This window comes from Elgaria multicarinata, chromosome 7, assembly GCF_023053635.1.
Source record: "Elgaria multicarinata webbii isolate HBS135686 ecotype San Diego chromosome 7, rElgMul1.1.pri, whole genome shotgun sequence".
NCBI classification, from domain to species: domain Eukaryota; kingdom Metazoa; phylum Chordata; class Lepidosauria; order Squamata; family Anguidae; genus Elgaria; species Elgaria multicarinata.
Window position 1 is genome coordinate 86476585 of NC_086177.1, and position 19209 is coordinate 86495793.

At 43.4% G+C, this 19209-nt stretch overlaps 1 protein-coding gene and 1 non-coding gene across 2 annotated transcripts; both read right to left on the reverse strand.

Annotated features, from left to right (window-relative positions):
• Nucleotides 1-342: 342 nt before the first annotated feature.
• RPL30 (ribosomal protein L30) lies at nt 343-5867 on the reverse strand. Its single transcript, XM_063130978.1, has 5 exons — nt 5803-5867; nt 5629-5679; nt 3902-4047; nt 1581-1711; nt 343-441 (listed from the first exon to the last, which is right to left on the reverse strand). The coding sequence occupies exons 2-5, from the start codon at nt 5647-5649 to the stop codon at nt 392-394; spliced, it is 348 nt and encodes a 115-aa protein (XP_062987048.1). The 5' UTR covers nt 5650-5679; nt 5803-5867; the 3' UTR covers nt 343-391.
• On the reverse strand, nt 724-858 carry LOC134402042 (small nucleolar RNA SNORA72). Its single transcript, XR_010025691.1, has one exon. It is a non-coding gene; the product is annotated as a small nucleolar RNA SNORA72 (small nucleolar RNA).
• Nucleotides 5868-19209: the final 13342 nt, after the last annotated feature.

Here is a 19209-nt window from a genome sequence, read left to right on the forward strand (position 1 = left end):
CCTCCTGCCCTTTAGTAAATAGCACATTGGTGGTGATGGATGTTCCACAACATCTGAACTTCAAGCAGTATAAACAAAGATACAGTAAGTAATAAGCAATTTTCATCTTGGATAGGAATGTACAACTGGTGTGAGTTGACAGTGCATGGATCTCATTGCCTTTAGCAGAACCCAAACCATAGTAGCATTCTCTGGCTTCAGTGGGACTTTGACATACTTAGCTCTAGCTAGATTATATTCTCTTGCTTTTAACTTTCAGCTTCATAGTGTAACTGTTTTTTCCCTCCATGGAACTTTCCACACCACTTACTGTAGCTAACTGATGAAAGCTACTGCCAATGATAGATTTGTAAACCAGTTTTATTACACAAAATTTAAAGTTTGTCCATGTTTATTTCTCACTGGTTTGCTCTGGCATGCTTCTAATGATGTCGGAATCACCTGTTTGGAGGAAAAAGGCCATATTTTAAAATCAAAACCTTTAGACCAAAAACCTTTACACCCAGCTGTGACAGCTGGGAATGACGGGAGGCATCAGAGTGGGGAGGACTGGTCTACACAATGTTATGTAGATGCCTAAATTCTTTTATTAAAGAATGTGCCATATTACAACACACGTTCTTCCTTTTACACACATGCTTTCACATATTACAAAACGTTTCTAGATTCTAAATTAACATACGCTATTCGAGATGCTAGATCATACTGGGAATTATAATCTGTAGATGTTACTTGCAGTTAAAAACCAGAACTAGGGAAACAAACTAGCCCTGGGGACACACCGCACAGTCATAATATAGCGAACGTCTAGCCTGCCCTGATCACTGAAATATCAGGACAGCGAGAATATATTCGCAGTATTTTTATAGTTCAAGTTGCAAGAGCATAAAAAAGTATAATTTGAGTATAATGGGTTTTGCAGGTATGATTTAAATACACTTCACGCTTCAAAGGTGTTAAGTGATGGGTAGGTTTATAGCCTCAGGCACCCTGCAGATTGCTTTACACCAGGCCTCCAGATTATAAAACAGAAAATAATGCAAGTTCCAAAAGAGCAAATTGCTGGACTACGGTTCCTAGATGACTCTTGCTATAACTATCCAAGTTCACCAAATTCTATAGGCCAGGCATAATTCAAAATAGCCCTGATTTTCTGGTCAGATGTCTTTATCCTAGTATTTTTTGAAAATATGACGTGTCTAGGGTTCTAAGAAATTTAGAAGAAAGCGGATTACCACTTTTACACATTTAACAAAATCTGGTCAGTTCCTGATAACTAAGCAACTAAGTTCTTTGCTAGTCATTGTTAAATACTGATGAAGCTCAGAACTCCTCTGTTGCACGAACTCAGACAATTTGAAAGTGATGGCTCTGCATCTACACTAAGTCATATTCAAGAAGTGTACCATATTATTTTTGCTTTAAACAGACTGTGCATTCTATTAAAAGAGTGAAGACTGAGTTCTGGAATCAGTACAACTTCCAAAGAATCCTAGTGAATGGTCCAGGATAGAAGTAAACCATCTTAAGAATCTCAAGTGTATCCAAAGATGTTATGATATGAAATAAAACATACATACCTGGGTCAATGATGGCCAGTGTACATACTCTGTAGTACTTTCCACAAGCTGTACCCAATTCAATATTATTGCCACTGTAGTGGTGCACACCAGTTTTGGCCAACATAGCGTAGTACTCAATTTCTGATTTCCTGCAAATTAAACACCCATTAAAGTAACAACAGATGCTTAGTCATGACTAACTTAATTCCCATTGCTTTTGTACATGCTAAGGCCATCAGAGGTAAAGGAACCAGCAGCAGCCAGGCACCTCTCCATCGTGCCTGGTTCCAGCTCCAGCTGAGAGCCACTTCCTCCCTGCTACCAACTGTCGCTGCTAAGGCCATCAGAGGGAAAGGAAGCAGCTGCTGAACTTTGCAACGAAGAATCAAGTGCCTGGATTTGCTTCTCCCCCCTCCCCCCATTCCCTTTGTGTCATTTTTTTTAGATTGTAAGCCTGTGGGCAGGGACTGTCTTAAGAAATATTTTTGTAAGCCACCTTGACAGCCTTTATGGCTAAAGGGTAGGATAAAAATACTATAATAAATAAATATCAATAAATACATGAGTAACTTAGCCTAGATCCATCCCATAAAGGTCATTTTGCAATACATGTTGGAAATTCGAATTGAAAACTAAAACCAAGTTTCTTCCTGCCATTAGTAAAAGGCCTTCATGATTTATGCCTACAACATACTGCCTGTTTAGAATGGGAGGACTAGCATTTATAATGACAATAATATAAAACTAAAACTCAGCGGATTACTGAACTTTACTATGCCACAGCATAATTACCTCTGCTATGGGGTACCTTTGTTTTTTCTGTATTAATTCTAAGACTCATTTTTTATGTGAACAGGCCACAATCATGAGACCCATCACATTCCTCTGCTGTGCTTATTGCTTAGAACATTCCATTTTTACCACCTCCACCCACAGCATTTACATATTAGCTTTCCTGGATTTTACTATCAAGCAAGCACCCTGCAAGTTTTCTGAAGTTGCTAGCAACAGTAGTTGTGCCCAAAAGTTCTACACACCAAGTTTCCAAAACTACCTCTGAACGCTCAGATGTTATCGGGAAGCCCGTTTAGTCTTCCCTTGCCTCAAAAATAAAAGGGCACCTTGTGACATATTGTGTTCCTAGGTGCCTGGGAGTCCTTGATCCCTAGACAATTAGGGAGACTTTGCTAGTAAAATCAATCCCACCAGGAAACAGATTCTAAGCAACTGAATAATGAGAAATATATCATGTGAGCCTTGTGTACTAGGCATCATGAACCCTCAGGAAAGGGGAACCTTTCCACAAATTTAGCCACTGCACACCGAAATTACTGATGAAAGGGGATTTGATAGTGTAAAAAAAAAAACCCACTGACCTGGTTCACATGGCCTACCCAGAGTTTAACCATGAACAAGCAGGAGCAAGCATTTTGGCTCCCACTTGTCCACTGCATTGTCCGTGATATTCAAACATGGAATGGTGAATAATTGTAGCGGGAGGAACAACCCAGGCTTATAACCCAAGAAAAAACCCTGGATTAGAGGTCTGAACTGTTCCACAACAACCCACAATTCTGCATTCGGACATCACGGACAATAACCCAGGAATACAGCATCCCTGGGATGTTTAGTTTAGTGGGAGCAGCCAGTCAGGAACGAGCATGCTTGCTCACTTCCACTCATTCAGATACCCAGGGTTTCTTTAAACCCTGGGTAGCCTTGACATGTGAACCACATCACTGTGTCCTATGAGTTCTGATGGATATGGCTCCCTAGGATACAAGCTAAGATAAGCACTAGAATCGGGTTCTAATTTTTCCAGCAGACTTGGGTTTAAATTGTCAAGTATCATCATCTTCCATTTGCCCATGTGTAAGCACAATGGCCACTCGCAAACTTCCTTGGAGCAGGAAGTGGGGGAGGGCTATTTCTCATTACTGCCCCAAGCCCTGTAAAACTCAACTCAACTCTTGCTAATGTTCCATGCCCCACGCCAAAGAGAAAGGCTGGGGATTCTCTTAAAACGCTTGCCAAGGGGTCATAAAACACTCGCCATAGTGATGGTGATAAGCAGAAGTGTGACCAAGCCTATATAACTTGCTGCCCTATCACTATTTGGAGCTAGTCATTTTTATTTTAGTGAGAGATTTCAGAGATAAAAAGCACAACCCTGTGCATGTCTACTCCCAACAAGTTCAATGGGGCTTATTTCCAGGTAGAAGTACATAGGATTGTAGCCTTATAGTTCCACTTCAACTATAAAGTTAGTTCTTTTTGTAAATCTAATTAACATGTTCAGTTGATTTATAAAGGTCAATTTTCAGTAGATGCACCCTTACCTCAGAGCAGGACAGTTGTTGGCAAGGATTACCAACTTGGCTTTGCCCTGCCGGATCATTTTCAGCGTCTGCTTATAACCCAGTACATATTTTCCACTTTTCATAACCAGCTGAAGCCTAGAATTTATAGACTCCAGGGACTTTTTCTATGAGAAAATGTAGATATGTTCAGATTTCAAAATTATTCCAGCATTTATGAATCACAAAAAGAAAGGCTGCTTAACTTTCCTATATTCTGAATGGCTGGCCTTTTTACACTAGCCCAATTTGAATATGTTTATCATAATATATTCAACATTATTTTGTAACTTTAAATCACATTATAAAACATTCAAAATGGGTGACAGTAATTAAACTCGAAGTTACAGCACAATTAGATTTTTTAAACCCTCTAAAATAGTTAAGACAGGAATTATTTCAGCATAAGACACATATTCTAGGTTTGTTCCGACAACACGCTAAGCCACGTTGGTTAAGCATTTTGAGCTAAACATTATGGCTTAGTGTGTTGTGTGAACCATGACTTAGTATGCCATGTGAACCATTCCTAACCATGATGGCTACATTTAAATATGCTCACCAACCATTTGCTGCAAAAGGATAAGCAGCCTTAACATGATTTAATGTGTTGTTTGAAAAGGCCCAATGAAGATTAGTGTTTAGTACTGTCACAGCTTTTCCTCAGTCCTCCAAATTATTTCCTTGCAACTTCTACAAGCATGTTTATGTAGTATATACTACTTAAGTTGTAAGTAACTTCCATTCCCAAATATTCATGATTTTTTCTTCCTTGCACACTATTTTGTGTTTTCTAAAATGAAAACCCCCTGAATGCATTCAGCTACTTTATAGAAAGCCTATTAATTTCAACTGGCCTGGCTTCTCACTAAGCATGCTTACAATTGCAGCTTCATGCCAACTGAGATACACAGCCCAACTAAAGTCTAAGACAACACTTCTACAGAACATCTATCACACTCACAACAATCTTATGAAACAAGTTTGTTATTAATCCCATTTCACTGTCATTTTATCAACTGGATAAACTTAGGCCACAACTCAGGGACCCAAGGCACTTGCACCATCTTCATGGTTGCAGTAAGACCTCTACTATTCAACTCATGTGCATGTGTGTGGGGAGAAAGGTACATTCAAATAAATCTTTTGCCATGCAAAAAGGTCGGAGAGGCAATCCTATGGGGCCCACACTAAGGTACTTAATTTTTTCGGTCAATAAGTAAATTATCAGACAATTAGAACTTTCTCTCGAAATTATAGTATGATAAAATGGACTACAGTGCACAAAAGCTTGTGCCAGATTCCATTTGTTAGTTTTTAAGGTGCCATGTAAAGACTGTGACTTTTTCCTGCAACCGACTAACACGCTTACCCCTCCGGAAACTGACAGAATCAGACTGATACTCCTCGCACACATCTCCTGAAAAAGCTCTAGCAAACAACATCGAACTACTGGGTTGGCAAGAAACCCGGCAAAGGCGCCAGGGCCCACGCAGCTACGAGAGAGCTTTCCAGGCGACGCTCGCTGCCATCCCTGGTCCTTCAGGGCCCTCCGCCCAAGGTGGTCCGGCGCCTGGCAGCATCTTCAGGGAGTCCCACCCAGAGGCCGCCCGCCCGCCCGCCTTGCGTTGTGCCCTCGCCTCTCCCTACCGAGCTTCGCCCTACCGCCACGTGAACCCACCCTGCCCGCCGCTGGCGCGTCCACTCACCGTCTTCTTGGCGGCCACCATCCTGCCGGCTTATCTCGGGCCTGCCGTTACCTGCACAAAGGAAAGGAGAAGAGTTAATAGCGCCCGCAACCGCGTCTCGTCCGGCCACCCCCGCCTCACGCGCGGGGCCCCGCTCAGCCTGGCCCCCTCACCCTCCCTCGGAGAGACGCTCACCAGAGAGGCGCCTCCAAGATGGCCGGGCAACGAGGAAAGGAAGGAGCTCCCACAGTGCAACGCGCCTAACCACGCGGCTGAGCCGGCGCGAACAGCTACGCTCGCGAGAGAAGATGCGCCCCTGCCTTTTCTCCCCCGCCCCTCCGCTGCTAGCTTCTCCATCGGCTTGCGTTGAGCATGCGCACAATCCCGCTTCAAGAGGGCACCATAGAGATAGGAAAAGAGAATGGTTAAAACAGAGAGATTCCGGCTCTCAGCGGAACGTGAGGGCAGACAATAAAAAAAAATTAAGAAAAAAAGAGGGTGGTAGCATAGAGATGACGGGGTGGGGAATGGCTCCTCGTTGGTATTCGGCCTTGCATAGATTGTTCAAATCGAAGTCAGAAATGAACGGCCACGTCAAATCTCTATTTTCCTGTACCTACGCTGCGCTCAACCTGTCCAGCCACCTCCTCTTATTCGCCGTGAAGGGGGCAAGTCGAGCAGTACTTGGAAGCTGGATCTTTGGATATGCAGTGTGTTAATTCAGGCCAGCTTTTCCGCACCTGGTGCCCTCCAGAGGTGTTAGACTACAACGCCCAGCATGCTGCGAGTTTTGATACAACACCTCTGTAGGGCGCCAGGTAGAGGGGAAACTGTTGTAAGCTGTAATTTTGCAAAGGAAACGTTGCGCATACAGAGTTCCTTCACCCATGGGGAAAGAAGCACCCCAAACCAAATAAAATTATTTCTTAACCAAATAACATTATTTCTTTCTATGCCATGGGCTTATTTCTGCACCATATAGTTTTTGTGAGTGTATCTGATTCAACCAGGACTTAACTTGAGTCAGGACAAGGTCACAAACGCTTAGTCCTGGACCTTGTTGACAGTATAAATGTAAAGTAATAATTAAGACAAGAGTATGTGCATATTACTGTTCCTCTGCCATTGCAGATCAAAACCTGTCCTCACACAACTGCGATTATGGGGCAGAGATACCTTCCGGACTCCTGCCATGGTACTTCAGTTTAGAAATTAAGTATAGATTATAGTCGTGTAAATAAAATATGTGTATCTGCTGAATACTGGAGGTATAAAAATAGTTGAGGGAAGCAAACAATGATATTAAAAATTGAGAGTGTTCCCTCTAGTGGAAAATAATTTAACTGCTCTAACATCGTCATACCAAATATAAAGTAGTATATAAGAATAGTTTTCAGTCCTTTTGGGGGGATTCATGAATACATCTAAAAATTGTGAAATCCTGACCCCTACTTTCTGCCCCCCTGAATTTTTTAAAGGTAAAAACTGGTAATAAGTAATTGATTTAACAATTACAACGTTTCTCAAAAACCCTGGGGATGCTCATAGAACACAAGGGTCCTAGAGAACCCTGTATAAAAAACACTGGCATATATAGTATGTTACATGAACTCAAGAAAGTTTAAAAGTTATGTGTAAAAACCAAACTGACAAAGCTAATGAGTCAGCAAAGGATACCACTTAAATGGAGCTGTTGTGTGAGAATTACATGACCTTTTTATTCTCTCAGTATTTTAACAGTTTATAAATTTAAATTTAACTTCGCTGTTTAAAATGTATATTTTAATATTGTATTTCTGCACTATTGCTGATTTTATCCTGGTTGTGTTTCTATATTGTATTTATACCATGTTTTTATATTGTTTGATTTATGTTTTGATTGGTTTTTGTGTGAACTGCCCAGAGAGCGGTATATTGGGCAGGATAAAAATGAAATAAATAAACAAATAAATAAATAAAACCCATTTTGTTACTTTCTGTGAACATTTTTGCGGCTCCGGACATGCCCGAGTACTCTTAATTGTAGTCAAGGGATCATGAGCAGGCTATAGGAATGCACACTCCCTCTCTTCCCCACCCCTGACCCCCCCTTCAAGGTAAATTCTTTCACTTTAGTTGTAGTTAAAAGTTATATTGGCATCAAGCTAAGGCTAATTAGGGTTCCTCTTTAACCAGGATTTGAAACCAAGGTTTAAAGACGGTTTGAAAACTAAACAGCAACCCGGAATAATGCATGCAAAATTCTCTTTTAGAGTTAAGGTGGAAGGGAGACATTTATTCCTGAGAGGGAAGGTGTAAGGGAATAAATGTGTGACTCATGGCTTGCTCACAGGGCTCATCTACACCAAGCAGGCTATTCCACTATGAAAGCAGTATATAAAAGGCAGGAGCCACACTACTGCTTTATAGTAGTATTGAAGTGCACTGACAATTGTTGGGGCCCATTGACACATTCCATATACTGCTTTCATACCACTTTCACAGTGTAATATCCTGCTTGGTGTAGATGTGTCATGGGCCCCAACAGTTGTCAGTGTACTTCAGTACTATTATAAAGCAGTAGTGTAGATCCTGCAGTGCACTTCAACACCACTATAAAACAGTAGTGTGGCTCCTGCCTTTTATATACCACTTTCATCCTGCTTGGTGTAGATGAACCCATAGTCTCTTAACTGCAATTAAAATGAGACTTACAACCAGGTACGTGTGTATACGCAAATGTGAAAGGGTGCAATTTAGACAAGGATGTTTATAATTCCCCACTTTCCCTAGCCAGCCATGCTGAATGCTGAGAGTTGTTGGCACTTTTTCTTTCTAAGCACGCATAGAATTGTGACTTAAGTTATTTACATTACAATTTAAATGAATTTAATTTGGAAGCCACCTTGCAAGTTTCTTATGAAATTCGAAGTTGGGTTACAAATAAAGTTGTTGTTTTTTTTAAAAAAAGTAAAAGTAAAAAAAGCCACCATGAAATTGTAGTATAAATTCTGCCAAATAAAATAAAAGTGTTTGATATCGAAAATTTGTATAGGTCACAGAATTCAGGTTTTCTGGGTGCAGAATTTTAATTGCCTGAGCACAGCATATTGCTTTTAGTCTTGAGTACATGCATCTCTACTCAAGAGAGAGAACAGAACCAGGGAACTCTGAAGGGATAGGTGGGCAGCAGACAGAAGTCAAGAACAACAATGCCATTTTGTTTTAAACTTTGGAGGAAAGACGGTTTCCAGTTCCATGAGCTGTTCCCTTTCTTTTCACTATGGTTAGAGATTGGGAGAATCACATCTGCACTGGATTCTGGTGTACGAGGCATCTTTTCTAAAGTTTGCAAGAAGACCCTTTCAAGTACAGTGTTTGGTAGGCTAGAGATGCCCAACGTTGCAGCAGAGGGAGCCCTTAGGCTCTTTTAGACCACCTGTGTTTTATCAATGTGGGTATTCTCATCTGTAAATCATATTCTAAAATCTGCCAGTTGACATAAAACAGGCAGAAATTAAACTTACTTTCATACCTTTATTACCCCATCAGATGAATCAGAGGGCTTTATTTGAATTCCCTTCTGGCACCTGCACTAATTAGTTTTCTTTCTATTGGTATTACAAGTGGCAGACTGAGCTTTATGAGAGTGACCATATTTAAAGCAAGTGAAAACATGTTCATTCAGTTTTCCCTGATTCATGCAATTTTCTGTTCATTTACTGTGAGGAAAACAAGTATACTTCATTGTTCCAAACACAGCACAATGAGGAATTTGGGATACTAATAAGGCTGGCATTTGCTGAATCAGCACTGACATTTCTTGTCATTCAGTCACCCAATCAAAAAATAGCTAAAAGTGGGGGGAGTGGAAAAGGGGATGAAGTCTGCAGGAGTGCAGAGAAAATCCTGAAGCTCACTGTCTATTGGAGCATATCCCCAAAACATACAAAGTCCAGCTCATACAACAACCTTACCAAAAAGATGAAATATTTTACCAAGCCACATTTTTGAGATGATCTGATGTTCCTGAACCAACACTTGTAAACATCTATCCTTCCTCTTGAAAAGTATGTCCTAGGCATAGGCCATTGGCCTTTACAGTAGTGGCACAAGAAAAAGTTATGTATCCCCACAGATCATGGGGCCTAGGAGTGGCTCACAGGTTGCACTAGTCACACAACTAGACAAAGTCCATGAGCTCTTAAGCCTATACATTTCCCCTCCTTGACTAATTGCAGGGGGTGGGATTTGGATTAGGCCATGGCACAGCGGCAAAATGTTATATTCTCTCACACCTTGTGCTGCACATGCACACACACACACAGCCCTCCCCATGTCTGCTTTTCGTAACAGGAAAAAGATTGACTCTTATTAATTCTTTATTTATGTTCACTTATCTTAATATGTAAAATTAATTGCCACAGCAATACAATCCTCCCCATGATAACTCTTTCAGACATTTCATTCAGGATTTTTAAAGAAATAGATAAAACCATTCCATTGGTTTCCTAACGGAAAAATTTATAGCCCAAATAGAATCTACAGTTCTGCTCATTACTTAGTTATACAGCAAAGCTTCCACACACACACATGATCAAAGCTGTAATCCGATGCACACTTACTAGGGAGTAAGTCCTGCTGAAATCAGCAGGATTTACTTGAGTGTAGACATGCCCAAGGTTTAATTTTAGATGCTGTAGTACTAAACTGAATGGATAAAAATACCTCAGGGACTAAACAATATCTCAATAGTTCAGTGTCTTGTCTTGACAACTGAAGGTTATCACGGGACGTACTAAACCGAAGGACACCGAATGGCCATTGAAGTGCATTGTGTCATTCCGAATGGCCATAGGAAATCATTGAAGGAGTTTAGGGATCATCTACAAATTAAAATATCTAAAGGAGTTAAACATTTAGTTTTCATAGAAAACCACACAGAATCAAAATACAAACCAACAAAGTGGTTTTGGGGAACAATTCCTATGACCCCCAACACAGTGGTTTCTAGGGATCATCTCCAAACATAAAAAGAAAACAGAATACAATAAAGAGAAGGTGACTGCCGTTCCATGCAATGCTTCATAGGCACCAGTTTTCAAAGACCAAAATAAGTGGAGGGGGGTTGCCAAAAACTGTCACAGATTATTTCCATGTTTACAAATCCCTCCCCCGCACCCTCTCCTCACAATTGGCTTACATTTCAAAGTGGTCATAGGAATACATGGGAATGATACCACAAGCCCCTTAAGAATCAGATGAAGCTGTAAATGCTTACGGAGGTTGAAATTAGAAACCCAAGCATCCTAAGACTGTGCTTGATACATGTTGCATTGGACTTGCCCCCAACTTGCGCATAGCCATAATACGGGGTGTCATTCAGAATGGCCATGGGAAAGCATTAGGCTGTCACAAGCAGGCACGCAGAAAAGAGGGGGAGCCCCAAAACGCTCATGGAGATTTGAACTACACCCCCCCCCAAAAAAAACCTAAGAGTTTCTACTGGAGACATGCTCCACCGGAAAGACCGCCACATTGCACATGGGCCCATAAGGTTCCATCAGAATGACCATAGGAAAGCATTGGACAGTCACGCAGCCCCAGAAATCAAGGGGAGCCCCAAAATTCTCATAGACATTTGTAATGAGACCCTAAGCATCCTAAGAGTTTTTGCTGCAGACGTGCTCCATTGGAATGGCCCCTAAGCTGCACACGGCCACGTGAGATTTCTTCAGAATGGCCATAGGAAAGCATGGCGCTTTCTGGCAGCCCCAGAAACTCAGGGGGAGCCCTGAAATTCTCATAGATGTTTGTAATGAGACCCTAAGCATCCTTAGAGTTTTTGCTGCAGACGTGCTCCATTGGAATGGCCCCTAAGCTGCGCACGGGCACATGAGGTGTCTTCAGAATGGCCATAGGAAAACAATGGGCTTCTCTGGCAGCCCTCCCAAATCAGGGGGAGCCCCAAAATTCTCATAGAGGCTTGTAATGAGACCCTGAGCATCTTAAGAGTTTTTGCTGCAGGTGTGCTCCATTGAAATGGCCCCTAAGCTGCACACGGCCACATGAGGTTTCTTCAGAATGGCCATAGGAAAGCATGGCGCTATCTGGCAGCCCCAGAAAATCAGGGGGAGCCCCAAAATTCTCATAGAGGCTTGTAATAACACACTAACCATGCTAAGAGTTTTTGCTGCAGGTGTGCTCCATTGCAATGGCCCCCAGGCTGTGCACGGGCACATGAGGTTTCTTCAGAATGGCCATAGGAAAGCCTTGCACTTTCTGGCAGCCCCAGAAAATCAGGGGGAGCCCCGAAATTCTCATAGATTTTTGTAATGAGACCCTAAGCACCCCAAGATTTTTTGCTGCAGATGTGCTCCATTGGAATGGCCCCTAAGCTGCGCACGGGCACATGAGGTTTCTTCAGAATGGCCATAGGAAAGCATGGTGCTATCTGGCAGCCCCAGAAAATCAGGGGGAGCCCCAAAATTCTCGTAGAGGCTTGTAATAACACACTAAACATGCTAAGAGTTTTTGCTGCAGACGTGCTCCATTGGAATGGCCCCTAAGCTGCGCACGGCCACATGAGGTTTCTTCAGATTGGCCATAGGAAAGCATGGTGCTATCTAGAAGCCCCAGAAAATCAGGGGGAGCCCCGAAATTCTCATAGATGTTTGTAATGAGACCCTAAGCATCCTAAGAGTTTTTGCTGCAGACGTGCTCCATTGCAATGGCCCCTAAGCTGCGCACGGCCACATGAGGTGTCTTCAGAATGGCCATAGGAAAACAATGGGCTTCTCTGGCAGCCCTCCCAAATCAGGGGGAGCCCCAAAATTCTCGTAGAGGCTTGTAATAACACACTAAGCATGCTAAGAGTTTTTGCTGCAGTCGCGCTCCATTGCAATGGCCCCTAAGCTGCGCACGGCCACATGATGTTTCTTCAGAATGGCCATAGGAAAACAATGGGCTTCTCTGGCAACCCCAGAAAATCAGGGGGAGCCCCAAAATTCTCTTAGAGGCTTGTAATAACACAATAAGCCTGCTAAGAGTTTTTGCTGCAGGTGTGCTCCATTGCAATGGCACCTACGCTGCGCACGGGCACATGAGGTTACTTCAGAATGGCCATAAGAAAACAATGAGCCTATCTGGAAGCCCCAGAAAATCAGGGGGAGCCCCAAAATTCTCATAGATGTTTGTAATGAGACCCTGAGCATCCTAAGAGTTTTTAATGCAGGCGTGCTCCATTGCAATGGCCCCTAAGCTGCGCACGGGCACATGAGGTTTCCTCAGAATGGCCATAAGAAAACAATGGGCTTCTCTGGCAGCCCTCCCAAATCAGGGGGAGCCCCAAAATTCTCGTAGAGGCTTGTAATAACACACTAAGCATGCTAAGAGTTTTTGATGCAGGTGCTCTCCATTGCAATGGCCCCTACGCTGCACACGGGCACATGAGGTTTCTTCAGAATGGCCATAGGAAAACAATGGGCCAATCTAGAAGCTCCAGAAAATCAGGGGGATCCCCGAAATTCTCATAGACATTTGTAATGAGACCCTAAGCATCCTAAGAGTTTTTGCTGCAGACGTGCTCCATTGGAATGGCCCCTAAGCTGAGCACGGGCACATGATGTTTCTTCAGAATGGCCATAGGAAAACAATGGGCTTCTCTGGCAACCTCAGAAAATCAAGGGGAGCCCCAACATTCTCGTAGAGGCTGGTAATAACACACTAAGCCTGCTAAGAGTTTTTGCTGCAGGTGTGCTCCATTGCAATGGCACCTACACTGCGCACGGGCACATGAGGTTACTTCAGAATGGCCATAGGCTTGTAATAACACACTAAGCCCATTCTTTTCCTATGGCCATTCTGAAGAAACCTCACGTGGCCGTGCGCAGCTTAGGGGCCATTCCAATGGAGCACGTCTGCAGCAAAAATTCTTAGGATGCTTAGGGTCTCATTACAAACATCTATGAGAATTTCAGGGCTCCCCCCTGATTTTCTGGGGCTTCCAGATAGCACCATGCTTTCCTATGGCCATTCTGAAGAAACCTCATGTGCCCGTACGCAGATTAGGGGCCATTCCAATGAAGCACGCCTGCAGCAAAAACTCATAGCATGCTTAGTGTGTTATTACCAGCCTCTACGTGAATTTTGGGGCTCACCCTGATTTTCTGGGGCTGCCAGAGAAGCCCATTGTTTTCTTATGGCCATTCTGAAGAAACCTCATGTGCCCGTGCGCAGCTTAGGGGCCATTCCAATGGAGCACGTCTGCAGCAAAAACTCTTAGGATGCTTAGTGTGTTATTACAAGCCTCTACGTGAATTTTGGGGCTCACCCTGATTTTCTGGGGCTTCCAGATAGCACCATGCTTTCCTATGGCCATTCTGAAGAAACCTCATGTGCCCGTGCGCAGCTTAGGGGCCATCCCAATGAAGCACGCCTGCAGCAAAAACTCATAGCATGCTTAGTGTGTTATTACAAGCCTCTACGAGAATTTTGGGGCTCCCCCTGATTTTCTGGGGCTGCCAGAGAAGCCCATTGTTTTCTTATGGCCATTCTGAGGAAACCTCATGTGCCCGTGCGCAGCTTAGGGGCCATTCCAATGGAGCACGTCTGCAGCAAAAACTCTTAGGATGCTTAGGGTCTCATTAGAAATAGCTATGAGAATTTTGGGGCTCCCCCTGATTTTCTGGGGCTTCTAGATAGGCCCATTGTTTTCCTATGGCCATTCTGAGGAAACCTCATGTGCCCGTGTGCAGCTTAGGGGCCATTCCAATGGAGCACGCGTGCAGCAAAAACTCTTAGGATGCTCAGGGTCTCATTACAAGCCTCTATGAGAATTTCAAGGCTCCCCCAGATTTTCTGGGGCTGCCAGATAGCTCCATGCTTTCCTATGGCCATTCTGAGGAAACCTCAGGTGCCCGTGCGCAGCTTAAGGGCCATTCCAATGGAGCACGCCTGCATTAAAAACTCTTAAGATGCTCAGGGTCTCATTACAAGCCTCTATGAGAATTTTGGGGCTCCCCCTGATTTGGGAGGGCTGCCAGAGAAGCCCATTGTTTTCCTATGGCCATTCTGAAGACACCTCATGTGCCCGTGCGCAGCTTAGGGGCCATTCCAATGGAGCACGTCTGCAGCAAAAACTCTAAGGATGCTTAGGGTCTCATTACAAACATCTATGAGAATTTCGGGGCTCTCCCTGATTTTCTGGGGCTTCCAGATAGCACCATGCTTTCCCATGGCCATTCTGAAGACACCTCATGTGCTCGTGCGCAGCTTAGGGGCCATTCCAATGAAGCACGTCTGTAGCAAAAACTCTTAGGATGCTTAGGGTCTCATTACAAACGTCTATGAGAATTTCGGGGCTCCCCCTGATTTTCTTGGGCTTCTAGATAGCACCATGCTTTCCTATGGCCAATCTGAAGAAACCTCATGTGCCCGTGCGCAGATTAGGGGCCATTCCAATGGAGCACGTCTGCAGCAAAAACTCTAAGGATGCTTAGGGTCTCATTACAAACATCTATGAGAATTTTGGGGCTCCCCTTGATTTCTGGAGCTGCGTGACTGTCCAATGCTTTCCTATGGTCATTCTGATGGAACCTTATGGGCCCATGTGCAATGTGGGGGTCTTTCCGGTGGAGCATGTCTCCAGTAGAAACTCTTAGGTTTTTTTGGGGGGGGTAGTTCAAATCTCCATGAGCATTTTGGGGCTCCCCCTCTTTTCTGCGTGCCTGCTTGTGACAGCCTAATGCTTTCCTATGGCCATTCTGAATGACATCCCGTATTATGGCTATGCGCAAGTTGGGGGCAAGTCCAATGCAACATGTATCAAGCACAGTCTTAGGATGCTTGGGTTTCTAATTTCAACCTCCGTAAGCATTTTCAGCTTCATCTGATTCTTAAGGGGCTTGTGGTATCATTCCCATGTATTCCTATGACCACTTTGAAATGTAAGCCAATTGTGAGGAGAGGGTGACGGTGGGGGGGGGGGGCATTTGTAAACATGGAAATAATCTGTGACAGTTTTTGGCAACCCCCCTCCACTTATTTTGGTATTTTAAAACTGGTGCCTATGAAGCATTGCATGGAACGGCAGTCACCTTCTCTTTATTGTATTCTGTTTTCTTTTTACGTTTGGAGATGATCCCTAGAAACCACTGTGTTGGGGGTCATAGGAATTGTTCCCCAAAACCACTTTGTTGGTTTGTTTCAGCTTAAAGGGCAGAAATGGCATCAATTGTGGCAGTTTCAATTGGCCTCTGCTGTGTCAGAGGTTTACTGGAAGCAAGATCTTCATGAATTCATGGGATCTAGTGTATCCCGTTTCCAAAGGATTATTAATAGCCCTTTTGACCTTATGGTTGTAAATAATGTCTGCTGTTAAACTGGTGTGTGAACTGAGACCAGGCAATAGTTCTATGGCAGGATCTTATATGCCCATGGTCCACATAGCCAATAGAGTCTGTGGACATTTAACGCTGGATAGATTAACCATTTCTCACCTTTGGAAAAACATACTGGTAGAGGAATATGCTCTGCACCTTCTGGAATACCATATAACAGAAGAGGGAGATCTCTCTATTATTTGGTTGTAATCCTTACGGCATTTTGCTACATTGGGTTTACTGATTTTACCATTATCTGTCAGTGTGTAACTGCTTTTGAAACACGACAGTAAAGGAGGAAGAACAGTGCTACTAATAAAGAGGTCTTTGTATTTGCTAACCATCTCTAGCTTGAAGCCTCCAATTGCAGGAAGTGTCTACCTGAAACTTGAATGAAGTCTAAAAAATTAACATTGTTTTATCTTTAAACCAGCAAGTGCAATCACATTATGGTCAAAGGAGAGTAGACAAAGAACTCGGAAACCCAAAATCTTGTGCAGCGTTCTATCTCTTAAAGCTTTCCCATAATTAGTGCCAATCAAGGCCAAATCTACACATCGTACTGAAGGCGCTTGTGTGCGCCGTGAAAACGATGGTGTAGATGGCGAAAGAAGAGATGGAGGAAGAGGCGGCTGGGGAACCGGCTGCGTCCTTGCCGCTGCCGCCTCCTGCTGCCGGGGTAAGTGCCACCCAGGTCGGAGAGCTCAGCTTCCGACAGCGGCAGCAGCAAGGATGCGGCCGGTTCCCCAGCCTCCTCCTCCTCCACCTCTTCCTCCGTCTCTTCTTTTGCCGTCTACACCATCGTTTTGACGGCGCACTGGAGGCGCACGCGAGCGCCTTCAGTACTACGTGTAGATTCCCTCCAAGTAATCCACAATAACTTTTGCTGTATGCCTAATCTCCTACGGGTTGTCACTGAGTATGTGTGGCATTCTGATATGGGCCATTGAACTGGCAGCGTAGAGGGGTTTCAGACTGGGATGGATTATATTCCATCCTTTATTTCCTTATTTATTTATTAAGCACTTTTATCCTGCCCTTTAGCCAAAAAGGCTCTCAAGGCAGCTTACAAAAATGTTTCTTAAGACAGTCCCTGCCCACAGGCTTACAATCTAAAAAACATCCCTGCCCACAGGCTTACAATCTAAAAAACATGACACAAAAGGAAAGGGGGTGGGGAGGGAGGAGGAGAAAAGGGGATGGAAGCAAATTCAGTCACTAGATTCTCAGCTGCAAAGTCTATATATCTCTGTACCAAAGTTTGTTCATTTTCTTTGGTGATGTTTTGTTCAAACTGGTATGCCTTCTACCCTTCTTTTGCCCGAGATAGGCAGGCACACCAATTACAGGTATGCCTTGTTCATGATGGGCTGGCATTTTTAATTATTATTATTATTATTATTATTATTTATTACATTTATATACCGCCCCATAGCCAAAGCTCTCTGGGCAGTTTACAAAGATTAAAAAGATTAGATTAAAAAGACTGAACATTAAGAATCGATATACAAATTTTAAAAACAAAAGCATAGGAACAGCTAAAGTTTAAAACAATAAAAGCACATATCCAACAGTTTAGTAAGGTTAGTAAGGTTAGTAAGGTTAGTAAGGTTAACTTTTATATGCCGCCCCATAGCCGAAGCTCTCTGGGCGGGTTACAAAGATTAAGACTGAACATTAAAAATCGATATACAAATTTTAAAAACAAAAGCATAAAAACAGCTAACACTTAAAGTAATTAAAGCACACATCCAACAGTTTAATAAGGTTAACTATTTCTGCTACTGCTATACTTAGTTGTACTATTCCCTTCTTTATTTCCCGTAAAGCATAGTTCAAAGAGAACAAGACCGCCGTACTGGAACAGAGCGGCCATCTCAGTCATCGTTGGCTGCCTGGCGAAGTCTGTCTTCATGCAGCTGGCTGGACTTTTGCTAACTCTACCAGTAGGATGAAACCTTTTTGGTTTCTGGAGAGTGGCTGGGCATTATTATGGCCCTTAAATATTTGTAGAGTAAAGTTAGGTGGTCTCCGGGCATGATCCGCTGGGTCTTGGGAGAAGCAGTAGACACCTGCTGTTGGCCGTGTCGAGGAGAAATCGCCTGCGTTGTCCTTGAGAGCACCGCCTCGGTTGCTGTCTACACTTGACTGGCGAAATCTGGGTCAACGGCCCTCTTGCAGGGTGATGTGTGGATCTGGTAAGATCTGGTAGGGACCTTTCCACCTGGACGCCAGGGCACTCTTGTCCACTGAAGAACCGTGATGCCGGTGGTCGTGGCAGGGCTCATCTGGGTGTCTTTAATCTGTGAATGACAACCTAAAACTACCTCATTAATGCACGGCCATAGCCTTAATACTTGATCATCTGTTAGCTGGAGTTCGGTGGCCTGAAATTTAGTAGGGGGTGGGGGGGGAGTCATTGGTTTACCCATGAGGGTTCCCATAAGGACTAATCTCTTGTTCGTAAGTGCCAGAGGCCGGCCACACACCCAACTGCTCTGCCCAACTAGAGTAATTACGCTGTTAATCATGGCGTTATCAACTGCATATAGCTCAGACTACACAGAAGGTATGAGCTTGCCCTTTCCTGGAAACATGGTGTGCCCTGATATCCTTGATAATCCCTTTTCTTAATTGCAAAAAAAGGATTTCATCAAATTCCAAGACCCCCAGGTGATCAGGCTGGAAGTTTGGATTTCATGAAGCGGAATCAGGAGAACACACACACCATGCTTTGCAGCAAGGTCACAACATATTGTGGTGAGTAAACCTTTATTTACAGAATAGCTTTCTGCTTAAAGAGGAAGCATGTTGGTCTGGATAGTGAGGCGGTTAGTTAAGAAACATGCCTACAACAGTTATAGTTTTTTTAGCAGACATTGTAGCTGTAAGGAAATCTTGAAACGTTAGTGTAGATCAGCTAGCTTTATGAGGTGTCTGCATAAGCTGGCCAGGCTTATTAGGACACTCATTTTCTAGCGACCAATTTCACCACAATAGTGGCAATATTCTAGGGTGATTTTGCTTTTTGCTCACACCATGTTCTCATCCATCGCCTCTGCCCTTGAATCTACCATGGATTCTGCATTGTTCTTGTTTTGTGGGCTTCTTAAAAAATGAGATTCTTAATTGCTTGAACTCTAAATGCAATTTAACTCTTCAGAGTCTGAAATTTCTACTCCTACAATTCAATACTAGTGATACATTTTTAAAAAATGCAGGTAGCTTAAATATACAACAG